The 14982-nt window shown below is 43.6% G+C and overlaps 1 protein-coding gene and 1 long non-coding RNA gene across 5 annotated transcripts in view; one reads left to right on the forward strand and one right to left on the reverse strand.

The window, feature by feature from the left end:
* Nucleotides 1-14982, forward strand: part of LOC110985157 (uncharacterized) — a 43492-nt gene that overhangs the window by 24057 nt on the left and 4453 nt on the right. For 2 of the 4 annotated variants that reach the window (XR_015427367.1, XR_015427366.1), the window contains one exon: nt 14781-14910. Coding sequence is in view for 1 of the 4 variants with exons in the window: in XM_087144248.1 (XP_087000374.1) it covers nt 10548-13538; nt 14781-14922 (3133 nt within the window). In the remaining 3 variants the exon portion in view is untranslated. Of the gene's footprint in view, nt 1-59; nt 175-6237; nt 6328-10541; nt 13539-14780; nt 14923-14982 lie in introns of those variants that run through there. The other 2 variants (XM_087144248.1, XR_015427365.1) reach the window with 2 other exon arrangements.
* LOC110985203 (uncharacterized) lies at nt 2109-4899 on the reverse strand. Its single transcript, XR_015427372.1, has 2 exons — nt 3955-4899; nt 2109-3392 (listed from the first exon to the last, which is right to left on the reverse strand). It is a non-coding gene; the product is annotated as an uncharacterized LOC110985203 (long non-coding RNA).

The following is a 14982-nucleotide window of genomic DNA, read 5'->3' on the forward strand; positions in this document are numbered from 1 at the left end:
TCACAAGAATGTTCTTCGTGTCCTTCTTTTTTTCCCCTCTTTTATTACAATGCATGGAGGGCTTGCACGTGGATCCCACACATCGTCCACCTCTGAGACATCTCTTCGCTGGCAATTTTCATTTCCCAAGACGGGGCATCGACTATGGCATCGTCTCAACCATGCAGTGTGAAGGTTAGAACAGCAACACTCTTATTTGTTCATGACCTTCTTTGCCGAGATTGGACCATGAAGAGCTAGTGGTGTCTAGGGTACAGTGCAGACCAATTGATTGTAGATTTCTGGGATTAATTTCAAACGTATAAGAACAAATCAAGCGTTTTTGCGCGTATTTCCACGACTATTATTGCTGTCTTAGCATTGATTCCAATGTTTTGGTTTGGTTAGTAGTTAGTATGAGTCATAATATGCTTCAACTTTATGTCTCATGCCACCAGAGTTGTAGACACGAGTTACATAAACTTGGACTCGAGTCAGTCGCTATTGTTGTGACTCGTGACCTGACTTGTAACTATCAGTTTTTGACTTGTAACTTGACTTGGACTTGCAAAAAATGAGTCGTGACTTGACTTGGACTTGCACCTTATGACTTGTAACCATTGCAAGTCAGAAACCCACTCAATCGAACCTAATGAAGTTCTGAATTAGGCCTGTCGACTTTAATAGGTCCGCGCCTTGCGTTCTTACAATAATCAGGATAAGACTTTGTGCGGCTCGCGACTTAATTGATTCTCCTTTTCCCCCCAGGGCCACGACTGAATCACTTGGCTGTGGCTTGAAATCACACATTGCGCGACTCGACTTGTACTTGTGACTTGTACAAAAAGACTTGTGACTTGCTTGTTTGTTGGACCAAATTTGACTTGTGACTTGACCTGACCTGTAATCAAAATGACTTGTGGCTTGACTTCTACTTGCTACCACCTCTGCATGTTACATTACTCTTCAAATTGTTAGTTGTGTTGAACCTGTTTTTAGCCACACTGCAAAGCAGTCTGGAGTTTCTATATTAGTTGGGTTCATTTATATTACACAACTAGTTTGATCTATGTTGCATGACTGAGTGATTCCAGGAAGAGCCCCCGGGCCCCAAAGGGCCTGAAAGACCACGGCGGAAATCTTTGAGTTCACTGAGTTAATAATGTACCTGACTTTTATTAATTTTTCAAGATAGAATGACTCCGGGAAGACTCCTGTGTTATTAAGGCACTCGAGCTTTGTTTCACTTTTCATCAATGACAGATTCTGAGGAACACTGGTGTCAATTAAGCGCCCGAGATTTGTTTGATTTGCTGTGATTAAAGGATTCTGGAAAAGACACCCAAGAGGGATTAGAGGGTCACAATGGAAGAAATTTCAGTTGTATACTTGTGTTAACAATGCATCCAAGTTTTATTTCGTTTTTACAGTTGAAGGATTCCGGTAAGACACCCTGTATGGCTTAAAGGGCGACGATGGAAGATTTTTTTCCATTTAATTTGTCAACAATGCAGCTGCGTTTTTGTTTCAATTGTCATGATTGAATAATTCAGGCAAGACACTGGTGTTAATAATGCCCCTGAGATTTTCAAAACTTAGAGAAATCTTTTTTTCATTTTGTACTGACGGCCAGCATTTACTAACCTTGGGCAACAATTACTCATTGCTAAGGTATACGGTTCCACTTTTCCCTTTTTTTGGGGGGGTATGGACGTTCACAAACAACCACAAGCAACTGTTCAGGTGAGAATTAACTTGTTTTATTCAACGTTTCGACAAAATAGATGTGTTAATCGAAAGGATGAACTAGTTTTATTTGGTTGGAAGATTACCGCGCACAAAATAATCAATCGTCATTGATGTATTGGTTTCATGTTTTCAATTTAGTTGGGCATAATGCCCCGCAGGTTCTTACGGCCACATGATTCAGAATTTTCTGATCACTCAATTTTCATGTTTTTGTTTTACAATGCTCTTACATTGAAAGCTCCAGAATAGTTTACTCATTGGTTGAACCAGTTTGTATTTAAATTTTTGCGCCTTTAACTCTCAAACATGATGGTTGAAGCATTCAGCTCCGCTGTGAACCCCCCCCCCTTCCCACGCGCCGTGTAATAACCCCTTGAATTTCATCATTGTCTTCTGTGGGATCCGTTCAGCGTTAACAACTTTTCATGTGGATGAGCGCAGCGAAGGAGCATGCAATTAATTTCTTGACTTCCTTTCTGGTTGGCCAGCTGTCGCGTATGATGAATGGTTGGGACCGAAACGGATGTCAGTTGCTCAGTGATAACTCCTTATAGAGACCTGCTAATGGCAAAAGCAAGCAGTAGGTAGGCCTATCGGTTTATATCGCAATCGTATCGGACGAGCGGACCGCCAGACCAGCCATTTATTCTGACAACTGAGGGAGCTTATTACGACGTACTTAGGAATGTTTATGGCCGTTTTCCAATACTCAACTTGGTCTCCGTCTCAGGCTTCGTATAGGAAACCAATCTCTGATTGTGGGCCGGAAGCGTCTAAGTTAAATTGAAATATTGTAATGTTTGGCTCTTTTGCATCTTACTTGATCTTTTGTGGAACTATCAGACTTACGATTGCGCTTACAACCTCAAAGTCAGGAAGTAAAAAAACAGCTGAAGCCTAAGACGGAGCACAAGTCGAGTATTGGAAAACGAACTATGTAGAGAGTTGCGATATCAGTGTCTCGATTATTGGAACCAAATTGGTGGATTATGCCTCAGTTTTTACGCCATTTTTTTTTAAAAAAAAAGCTGTTTGGAAGGATTAGTATTGCCCAAAAAATTAGTAACTCAAAAATAAAAATTGGTTGTCCTATTGGTGCCTTCCAGGTAGCTTTCTTCCTTCTTTTTCACAAACCATCCAGTTCAGGCGCCACGAAAGGTTTAAATACCGATAGCCAATCACGACCTATTTACTGACCTGCAAGACTATAAACGCAAGATTTGGACGCCAAAATCATTCACGGCAGTCATCTTGAATGGTTTGTAATACTTCGTTTCCTAGGGCTACCTAGGAATCACTGATTTCTCATTACTGGCGTCAAATTGAGATCAGTGCTACAGACGGGCTCTATACATGTGTTTTTACGTGGTGCCTGAATTAGATAACGAATCACCATCGAGAATGATCTCTGTTACATAAATTATCGATTTATGTCAGTAAGTAAACGAGGAACAGCGAGAACGTCTATGTGTATCTTCCCTGCCGAGCACTGTCTGAATGATATCCGTCAACCGGAGAGACGGGTTCAGCGAGCACCTCCAAGAAGTCCCTGACCGTCACCTTGTCGTCCAGCATCGCCCACTCTCGCAGCAGTTGCTCGGTCGGGTTGGCGACCCGATCGCTGTCCAACACGGCCACGGTCTCCACATCTTTGCCCAACGCGCCTGCAAGGTTTAAAAGACAGGTTAACGCACATTACGAAGAACCCTGTGAACCAGTTTTATATAAACAACCAAATCCCGAAATCAGTTGATTAGGAATACCCCGCTGTAAGACCTCTTGAGCTCCTTGCTGGACATGCCTCCAACAGACAAGATTGACCATGAGTAATGTGGGCACTTCAGATTAGTAAATTTTGAACTATGTTGTTGAATAATAGCCGCAGAGAATTACCCCTTCGGGTAAAATTTGAATGGTTGCGACAACGTCATCGAAACTCGAAACGCTGCATTTTTGCAGTAAAACTCTCCAGGTGCACGCAACGTGTAGTGGAGTCGCTGCAGGGGGTGTGTGGGGCGTTACAACCCGTTTTCAAGTTTTGTCAGCAAAATCATGGTGCTGTCAGCAAGAATGGAGACGAAAAGGGGAGAGGGTGATCGTGTAAAACTATCGTTACTCGTGAATTTTGCCGACGGTCAGTCGACTTGGAAAATTACATGATGGTAACTTCCAATATAAAATGGTCTAGCTAAACGCCCGTGAAAACATTATCCTTTTTACCCTCACCTGCCGAAGTTTTCCAGTTCCTGTGTCTGTTGTTGAGCAGCGCACAGACTCGTTGAAAGAGGTCAGGTGGTAACTTGGTAACGGGAGTGTCCATGCCATATGAAAGACGTTGGGTAGGATAGCTAAAGCTACGCCCGACAACCTGAAACGACAGAAGCGAGTCTAAGGATGAGGCCTTGTGTGATGATAAGTTAGGTGTAGGCGAGTGTGTCGTGTGGAGAGAAAAAGGAACAGCATGATCCGTACATAACACCAAAAGGAGGTTTGGTTAGGATGCACTGATTATATTACCGAGTCTGACTCATTAATTGATGAGCATTTTGTTCGTTTGTGATAATGTATTACGATACAAACATCAATGTGTTGATGAAACAGCAGCAGTATGAATCGCCCGATGGTAAAAATGATAAAAAGGGTACGAAAGGCAAACCCCAACAAGGGCTTTGCTTGGACATCCCAACAGATGCAGTTCGTGTCTCCTCTGTCCACAGAACATTACAGCCGGTGACCTCGTGGGGAAGGCCTGGTCATTACCGGCCATTTTCAGGACGTGAATGGCCTCGTCGGGTGTGTCGTCATTTTGGCCTCCGTCGGTGACCCCGTCCCCGTCCATTTTTGAAGAACAAGATTCGACTGACGGATCACAGAAGGGACAGCGGAGACCAAAGATGAAGTGGAGATGCGGATAGTCCCTCATGATGATGCTCCTTACGGCTTCAAGCAAACACCGAAGCAGCTTCGTGCTTGGTTTCTCGGACTCAAATGCGAGGACAGTCACCGATAAAAACATCTGCTGACAGGATCGCCTCTCAAGCTGCACCTTGAAGATGAAACTAGTGCCAACATGAAAGCGACATCTGTCTGCAAAGGTCAACGGGCTGGAGTCGTTGGCATTCACCTTGTCTGAATGACACGCAAGAGTCAGGCATCGGACCAACAGGCAGTAGTAAATGGTCCTGGGCTCGAAGGAGCCGCAGTCGAGGTAAAAGACCTCCTCATCGCTCATGGACTCCCAGAACCTCTCTGAGTTACCTTAGTAAGGAGGCAGTACAGCAGGTACAAGAAACCACCTCTCGGAGCAGCCTGGGTTTGCTCTTCGATTGACCGGACACATGAGGTCATAGGCTTGGAGAAGATGGATCAAAAGTGGGACGAGATGGGGCATGTCACCGTAGATATGTAACAGTAGACCCTCAGTGATGATTCCGCTGACCTCATAGTTCATCCACTCCAGGGCGAAGCGGTGAGATCGTTTGAACGCACGGGGGATTTGCACCAACTTCTTCATGACGTCGACCAGGAACTGAGGGTCTATCACAACATGTTGTCTCAGAACCTCGTCGTCATCTTTATAGATGATCTCTCCGGCCTCGCTGAAGAATCGCAACATTTTCTTCACATCGTCTACTTCCGTCACACAGCAGGTCTTTCTGGCCAGGTCATGTACCTGTGTAAATGTCATCACGCTCTCGGCTCAGTCTGACTCAGCAACTTTCCTATAGACAGCAGTGATAAATCCCCATACTTCACAAATATTTGAAAAATTGTTCAGGCTGGACAGAAAAACGATGTTCGACTTGTCCTCTTTCATTTTCCTTTTTATCTTTAGTGGGTTGACCAATGAATTTTTAGAAATTCTCACCCAAACTGCAGATCACCCCTGACAAAGGAAATTTCACAGCCTGTAGCCATTTTGAAAATGCATCCCCCTGCAAAACGGCTAGAATAGTGCCAATTTCCGACCCGATTGCAGAGGTTCAGTTTCATATTTCTTCAATTCCCCAGTTCCATGGCTCTCAGCTCAGGACCCGCTAATATGGAATATTTTGAGTATATAACTTTTATTAATGAGCCCGGCGCACATATTTCTGGCCTACATACGTGGGTACACCCCTAAATATAGTTCTATGTAGTTCCCCTAAGTTTTACTGCCCTGCCCTACTCTTAATTCTGCGTCAACCTTTCACACATAGCCCATAACAACTGAAAAGTCATTGCTACTCGGTTTCATGAGTGTTTTGAAATAGCGTTCTGAAATTTCCCCACAGTGTACATTCCCGTACCTCGGGGTACCAGGTCGATAACACGATAATGACTTTCTGTTTTGTATCGCTTCCGCCCTGTGCCAAGAGTCAAACGCTTGTTATGCCTCAAACTCGACTGTAAACCTGTGCACCGTGAAAGCGTCTTTTCACCGCATGATATGACAAAGTTATAAGCATTAATCCTGACCATAGTGGTGACATTGGGATTTTAAACGTGTCTGCCTTGCTGTTCCGCTAGGTGGTCAACGTCACCGTAAAGACAAGCGTTATCGAGCCCTTTAAGCGAACGTGAGAAGTTGAGTTGAATTCTTTCGACTGTTCAATTAAGGTAAGATATTGTCAGTGTGCTGTAGGGCCTCATCGCTGGCATCCAGTTAGATTGAAGGCAATTGAAAGATTTCTAGCAGGTCAGGAGTTCGTTATATGATAATCACGCAGCAGGCCAACAGCAGAGCGTGTAAACAAATGGGCTTATATGAGCTCAAGCCAAGTGTGGAGTTAGAGCTATGTCTCCGGGAGAGGGGGGGAGGGGCAAGAACAAGGGCAATTTCTTCATTGCAATCTTTTTTAGTCTTATACTGAAGTGTGAGGTTACATAAATGTATCGGGGAGATTTTGCACCTTTTGAGGAGGAAAGGGAAGAAAATTATACGTACAAATACCCGTCCTCTTTGCAGCAAATCTAGCTGCGTGGCTACTTTTGGCAGGTCCGGACCCTATTCGCCCCCTCCCTTAGATCAGCTCGTGCTGAAAACACTCCGCTTTTTTGTTTATATCAAATAAAATTTGAAAGAAATAAATTTAATTTAATTTTTATAATTGAAATAAAACGACATTGAAGAATCTGGTTCAAACCTCTTGTTCAATATCGGCATTAAAGAACCATTAGGCCAGCCAACATGCAGTATTCTAGCTAACGTCAGTGGCAACTAACTAAAATGGCGGACCGAGGCGAATTGCAAAGCTGAGAAAAACAATATCCCGAACTACGTATCAAGTAGACCGTGCATATGGAAACAATATACCCTGGTGTGAAACTGATATAAGTTTTGTTTCAGGTAAACAAGTTTCAGTTTATACTAAGGACTCTTTTATAGGGAATGTATTGCAAATTATATACAAAGGCGACTCGAATCACTACTGTTCCTTGCCAAGAGCACATTTTCTTGATATCAGGACGAGTATATACATGCAGTTTCTTGTATACCGTTGTCTGTGCGGGCACGCTTTGCTATGGCAAAAGTAGTTTACACTTCCGCGTCTGTGTTGACACATGACAACGTTGCACCGTACTACGGAAGTGTATCGCTGCCAACGAAAAAAAGTTTCATCTCGTTTAAACGATTTATTTATCACGAGATAATAAGTCGTTTAAACGAGATAAAATAAACTTTTCGCGCTTGCAGCAATACTCTTCCGTACCTTCCTTTTTGACTGGCCATAAGGATTAATATAAAGTATGTTTGGGTAAATCCTATTTGCATGACGGGTCCACTCTTTTTACGTCACAGTTATTGTTATTATTTCTCATATTTATCCAGGGTAGCTTATTCATCAAAACGGTGGCCTTCCATAAGGCCCTGTCATACCACTTAAAGAAACTCAACTTTAAAAGCTACATTAAAATGAATGAACTTTTAAAACAAAATACTACAATAATAAAATTTTAAAAGATTACCACGGAATAAAAATAAATATTCAACAGGAAAGTAAAATTAGTAAAACAAGACAAAACAAAACAAACACATAAAAAGTATAAACAACACATACATTTTAAACAAAACACCATAGCAAGCAGAAATACAGTAAAAATAAATGTTCAAAATATATGTGTTTTTCCTACAGGGTTACTGCTAAAACTATCCCTGGCCGTCAGTACAAAAAACTGGAACTATGAAATAGAAAATATTTTAGTAAATGTCACTTAAACCATTGAAATTGTACCTTTGGCTTTCAATTGGTTTTACGCTAATGTATTTGCATATTCATGAGCAGAACTTTGATGTCATCCAAGGCAATGAGACTTAATGCTCCATTGATTTGTGCACAGGAACTTTTTAGATGTTTTTTTTGAACACTGAAATCTTAGATTTCATTTCCTTTGACAATTTATCGCTGTGTGTGATTATGGCAATAAGCCAGCAAGCATCCTTTTCACAGTATTGCTTTCAGATAGTTTTCTGATGGAGTTCACCATGAACGTGAAGACATGCAAACTGAACCACATCTTCCTGGATTTACATCAAAGCAAAAGCGCCCTCACTTGTCCAGAAATGCTTGGTCAATTTCGAATGTAAAAAAAGTGCTTTTTTAAGCTCACTTAACTCAAAAACGATGTCAGACTGTCTTCATACATTGGACAAGAGTACAGAAGTACACAAGAAGCGATTCTAAAAAAGAAAAAATTATTTCACGGATCCTTTATGTGTTTAAAATCCCACACGGCTTTCAAAACACGAGATGCTAATAACATGTACCACTAAATAATGAATTACAATTCGACCCTCTTGAGTCAAATTTACATTTCGCCTAAATTTGAGGTAAGATCCAATTAAACCAACGGTCTATTTTTCTGCAAACTTTGGCCGCCCATTAAAATTGCAGGCAAACGGAGAGTTGTACTATAGGAAAAAAAAGAAAGCTGAGTATTTAGTGAGAATCAACCAATAACGATAATCACATCGCTTCAATTTTTAGATATTTGTAGCATTATCTACTCCCTCAAGTTTGGAGTCGATTTCACCTTCTCCAATAGATATATTTAAATTGTACTTTGATGAAATTAACATGACATCACTTCACAAAAATCTACCCATGCAGTAAATTCTTGTTCCCTGATCGTGATTGCTATTCCACAAAAGTTCATGAGAATTCATCCATAAAGTTTTAAACAGTATGTATCAAGAAAGATGGACAGACGTAGTACAACTGATAATCTTCTTCGCAAAGGTGACCTAAATCGAAGAAACAACTGTGTCGTAACTTTGCCAGACAGGACATCTCGCCGCCTAGGCCAAAAAGATAGTTGGGTGTCAGGGGTGTCGAAAATTGGTAACAGATTTGTAGAAAATATCGGGACACCGTAGTGGCGATTCTTATTATGTTCTGCATTAGGGCACCCTTATTAAATTCTATGGTTCTCATTTCTTTTACCACTTGAGATAAGGTCGGTTCGTGTTCTTATTGTTACCCGAATCCACAAAACATACCGCGTAGGACTGAGGAAGTCTAATGCTGCTGGTCGGTACCATGCTGCTCACATTGAAAATCCCCTTATACGAGTCCGGGTCAAGACAAATGTAGAGCCATGCATGAACGTCAGTGGGCTGCGCCACGGAAGGGTGCGGTATACCGAATGTTCACGCGAACGCCGACCGTTGCTGTTGGTCGTTTGCGAAATCGTAAGTTTTCAGGGCTTTTATTTTCAAAGGTCATGCTGGCCAATTCTTTTCCCTTCAATTTGTTTTTGGGTTAAGGTCTTTTTAGCAGGGTTAGCGGCGAAAAAAATATTTTTCCCGTGATTGGGAGCCCAAGATAGGGTCGGTCAGAAATGAGAACCATAGAATAGGGTGCCCTTACGGCGCTTTAAAAGAAAGACGTGTCACCTCTCCTAAGCAGTGTCAATAATAAGCTATTATAAGCACCGAGCTGGACCAAGAGAGTGCGCGATTTTCCTAGCAACAGAGCCCCCCCCCTTGACTGGAACTAGATTTCGCTGGTTCACAAACGACTATGAAATGCACACACATTAGGGCACATTCCACCAAATTGTTGTATTTCTGCGCGTGAGCTCATTAACATTTCGTGATCCCACGGGGTTTTTACAATAAGACATGCCATAATCAGGAGGTGTCATTGAAATATTTCTATGAATCCCGAATTTGGGACTGACAGTTTCCAGTTCGGGGTATTTCCTTCACAAAAAACCACTAATTCCGGGCCTGTTTTGGAAAGAGGCAGGCGGCTACGTTCAGAAATGAGGGCTTAGTTTTACTACTGTTTTGGGGGTACCTTCCTTGAAAGGCGAAAAAAAAAAGATTTTCGTGGCTAACCCCCATGAAATTGAAACGAAAAGTGATCTTCTGGCCATAATCGCGAATTTCCAGTTAAAAAAAACCGAGGCCAACCTCTTCACGAGAGTCAACAGGCGGCGCTATTTCGGTCCGATTTTGCACTGTTTTCTATCTGCGCGTATTTGGAGTAGTGCAAACATTAGGGTCGCTACCAACATATTGAACACTGCACTCCCCCACCAACATGGCTCTCTAAAACCGATGATAAATGTATCTACTCATGACGGATAGACTGATGAAGGATTATATTCAAAAGTATACGCAAAAGCTTGTTAGTGGCTGATGCAAAAGATTCAGGCACAACTTATTCTCAAGCGATAACCGAATGGAATTACCTCTAAAAGCATAAGTCAGTGCTTGTGCCAAGAGACTGGTGAAATCAGTTCGAATCACTGATTAAAACAGACAAGAATTTGACACTGATGGACTAATTGTGGCATATGTTCCCCTAAACCTTATCCGTTTACAGGACAAAATGAATCCTGGGAAAAGAAGCTTCTACAGCGGAATCGGAACAAGCTTAGTTGAGAAAATCTTGTCAGGGCTGTCGGACTTCGGGACCAGAAGCCTGAACCTTAGCGTGATGGTGAACGACCCGGAACTCAAAGAAGCCTACACGGCTGCACAGACCAACGGTCAGCTCCCATCCAATCGAGCTCGGGTCCTGATCCTCGGGGAGCCTCGTGCAGGTAAAACCAGTCTGCTGAACCGTCTCCTTGGCAAGGAGTTTGACCGCCTCGAGCAACCCACGCACGGCATAGAGACGAGGATGTGTCACGTGATTAATGTGGATAAAAAGTGGAACCAGTCGGATGCCGCCAAGGCAGACGACATCCAGGAATGTGCTTCGGCGGTAACGATTCTTGGCGAAACTTCCTCTGCCAATATTAAGAAAGGACGCCAAAATAACAACTGCTTCCAGTCACCGATGACCCGAAACTCTCAGCCAACCCCTCTTGGTAGTCAAAAAAGTGGTAGTGACGCTGTGAAAATATTCAAACTTTTCCAGCTTTTTCTCGCAATCGCCGTTGTCTACACTCTTAAGATGTTCCACTACGGCTATTTTCAGTTCGTCTGGTGCGCTATAATCGCAATGGCCACGATTCTAGACTACAACAATGCCTACCGTTTTGCAACTTCTATGTCTTTCGTTGCTGTCCTCTTCGAAGCCTTGATCCGCATTGACAAGCCACTTGAGGACCTAGCCTGTAAAGCAAATGACAAAATCTCTAATCGAGAACCTGTCGACTTCGTCACCAACATTATCTTGGTTTCAACAGCTACGGTCCTTGTTGGCATGTCTACAGGACTTGGCTTTCGAACAGGCATCGCTGTAGCCCTCTCTGCCTGTGCCCACCCCTCTGAGACTGACACCAAGGCGCAGACTGCTTTCGAAAATTTGGAGGCATCTTGGATTACGCTCATTCTGTGTGTGGTGTTTGGGATAGGAGGGCTTATAGGTTTTGCTACCTACAAGTTCTGCACAGCTGATGATCGGTGGCATAAAAAGAGGATGACTGTGTCGGTGGCTTTAATATCAGTTATAGTTGCTGTTTATTTAAAGAGCGAGTGCCGCCTCGCACCCTATTTGTTTCTATGTCTAACTGGCTTTTTGACGGTAATCGGTGGCGCTTGGGGGACCATTTTTGGTAGACGAGCTGTTCTGAAGTATGGCTTGGAGGCCAGCTATGCCACCAAGAAGATCCTGGGATTTCTCTTAGGTTTATTCATTGCACGCATATGCGGATGGACACTAAGGGTACCAGACGCTTCGTTGCCCTCTCTTGCCTTTTACACCCTGTCTGTCACCGCACACCCACTTTTCGATCTCTATACTTCTTATAAAATATGGCGTGCAAAAGCGGTCTTTCCAATTAAGCTTATCCGGAACCAGATGAAAGCCATTGTCAAAGGGCAACCACTCTTGGAGACCAAGTTGAGTCTGTGGGATTTCGCTGGGGACTCTCTTTACCACTGTGCACATCACATCTTCATGCCAGACCGAGCTTTATACGTCATCGTCTTCAACTTACAGGCTGCTGTCGCTGACGAAGATGATCAACTGCGGAAGCTTTTGTTCTGGTTGCATTCAGTCTGTGCACACGCGCATCATCCAGACGCTGTCATCATGATTGTTGGTACCCACAAAGCAAGTATCTCGAAGGTAGATGGCTTCCATTTCACCGAGGAACTTCACCGTCGTATCATGCCTCACTTCTGCCACCGACTTGTTCTCAACCCGCACACAGATAAACCACTCTTTCTGGTGGAAAATTCTCAGCCACTAGATCGGGATTTCCAACAGCTACGATCAGAAATATTTCAGCGAGTTGAGAGTGCTGAGTACGCTCAGGAGAGGTATCCCATCAAGTATCTCCACTTTTATCGCGAGATCCAGAACCGACGGAAGCTTGCTGAGTTAGACCGAGCCGAGAGCGTGATGACACTTACGCAGGTACATGACCTGGCCAGAAAGACCTGCTGTGTGACGGAAGTAGACGATGTGAAGAAAATGTTGCGATTCTTCAGCGAGGCTGGAGAGATCATCTATAAAGATGACGACGAGGTTCTGAGACAACATGTTGTGATAGACCCTCAGTTCCTGGTCGACGTCATGAAGAAGTTGGTGCAAATCCCCCGTGCGTTCAAACGATATCACCGCTTCGCCCTGGAGTGGATGAACTACGAGGTTAGCGGAATCATCACTGAGGGTCTACTTTTGCATATCTACGGTGACATGCCCCATTTCGTCCCATTTTTGATCCATCTCCTCCAAGCCTATGACCTCATGTGTCCGGTCAATCGAAGAGCAAACCCAGGCTGCTCCGAGAGGTCATTTCTTGTACCTGCTGTATTGCCTCCTTACCAAGGTGAACCAGAGAAGTTCTGGGAGCCAGTTAGCGGTGAGGAGGTCTTTTACTTCGACTTTGGCTTCTTCGATCCCAGCACCATTTACTACCGTCTGTTGGCCCGCTGCTTGACCCTTGCGTGTCATTCAGACAGGGTGAATGCCAACGACTCCAGCCCGTTGATCTTTGCAGACAGATGTCGCTTTCATGTAGGCACTAGTTTCATCTTCAAGGTGCAGCTTGAGAGACGATCCTCTCAGCAGATGCTTTTATCGGTGACTGTCCTTGCATTTGAGCCCGAGAAACCAAGCACGAAGCTGCTCCGGTGTTTGCTGGAAACCGTAAGGAGCATCATCACGAGGGACTATCCGCATCTCCACTTCATCTTTGGTCCCCGCTGTCCCTTCTGTGGCCGGGCAGCCAAATCTTGTTCTTCAAAAATGGACGGGGAAGGGAACACTCATGGAAGCCGAGATATCAACACACTGGACCACGATTTTCACGTCCTGAAAATGGCCGGTAATGACCAGGCCTTTCCCACGAGGTCACCAGTTATAATGATCTGTGGGCAGAAGAGATACGAGATGCCGCTGTCTGGCTTAGAAAACAAAACCTTTGTAAGCCTATGCAATGCCATTTCTTGTTGTTATTATTAATTGTATCTGTACAAATTTACTCTTTTTTCTGTACCTTTTTTACATTGAATTGATCCTTGTATGGATGGACTATGCTCCGCGTGAAAGCGTAAGCAGTTTTGTGACTTCAAAGCCATTTCTCCACAATGCAAACTGGAGTACAATGAACTCATTTGCATGTCAAGCAGATTTTCATTACACTATAATGTTTCGTGGTGTCAAAGTTACTTTGCTGTAGCCTTATCCTTTACGTACCCGCTCTTGTCCTCAACTTTCATCTTGGCTTTTCCAAAAATTGTTGCTTTGGTTCCTCTTTCTCATCATGGACTCAAGGAATCGTTTTCACTTCCGAACTTTACAATGGCAACTAAACAAACCAACACTATTTGTCTGCATTAGAAAATGAAACTGCATTGAGCTGAGGAGTGACACCATAGGCGATTCCCATGAACCTAGCGCTGAACACAGAAATGAAGCTTGAATTTGGAAAAACAGTCTTATTAACTGTGCAGAAAATGCGATTGTTGATCCAGAGCTAGCTAGGCTGGACGTACAGACGTAGGCACGTGCTAAGGTCAAAATAATTATACGTAGCTGCAGTGTTATAGAAGCACGTATCCGGACTGCCAACTGACGATCACATTAGGAAGTGACCCAAAACTACGGCGTATTTCTGAACAAGGACCGACTCAGTATATCCTTCGTGTACATTTAGAGTGATCATTATGTTTCCTCTGCAAAAGTGCAAATTCGATTTCTTGAATAGGGACAAAGGGGCTGGTAGTCAATGCATCTCTTCTCAGCGTCTAGTGGCGTAAATGAAGCGGGGGCAGGGGGAAGTTTTTTGTTCTGTTTTGAATTTTTTTTTGGGGGGGGGAGGCGGTGTTTGTATAGGAAATTGAGATATATGCATGTATGACCCATAGACCTTTGTATGTCCGACAAAACAATGATCATTGCAAACTCTTGTATCCACTTTGAGCTGAGGCACCCCCTCAGAGGTTGAAAAGAGCCATCTTGGTGGAGAGTGTTCACTTTGTTGGTAGTAATGCGACTGTAAAGGGTGCGATTCATAGTCGTTTGTGAACCTGCGAAGGGCAATTCCTCCAAAGGAGCATGAGTTGCTAGGGAAATTGCACCCTCTCTTGGTCCAGCTTGTGGTTCATCGCGTTTCCCAGAAATGTTTTCAAACAAGATCTAAACTATAGTCGTGACTCTTTCCAGGGTATTGAGAAAAGTTATCCGCCCTGCCGTGTAGCGTTCGACTTGAACACGCCCATCACAAAGTTACCACCTGATCTGTTCCAAAAGGTCTGCCAGCTCCTCAACAACTCGTCGGGAAACAGGAGCTGGAAAACTCTAGCAGGTGGGGTTAAAGGTAGACTCGTTAGGCGTTTGTAGACCTCCCACTGCCCAGTATTGTGCA

The sequence above is a fragment of the Acanthaster planci genome, linkage group LG12 (genome assembly GCF_054643075.1).
Source record: "Acanthaster planci isolate LZ-2023a linkage group LG12, COTS_SCS, whole genome shotgun sequence".
Classification (NCBI taxonomy): domain Eukaryota; kingdom Metazoa; phylum Echinodermata; class Asteroidea; order Valvatida; family Acanthasteridae; genus Acanthaster; species Acanthaster planci.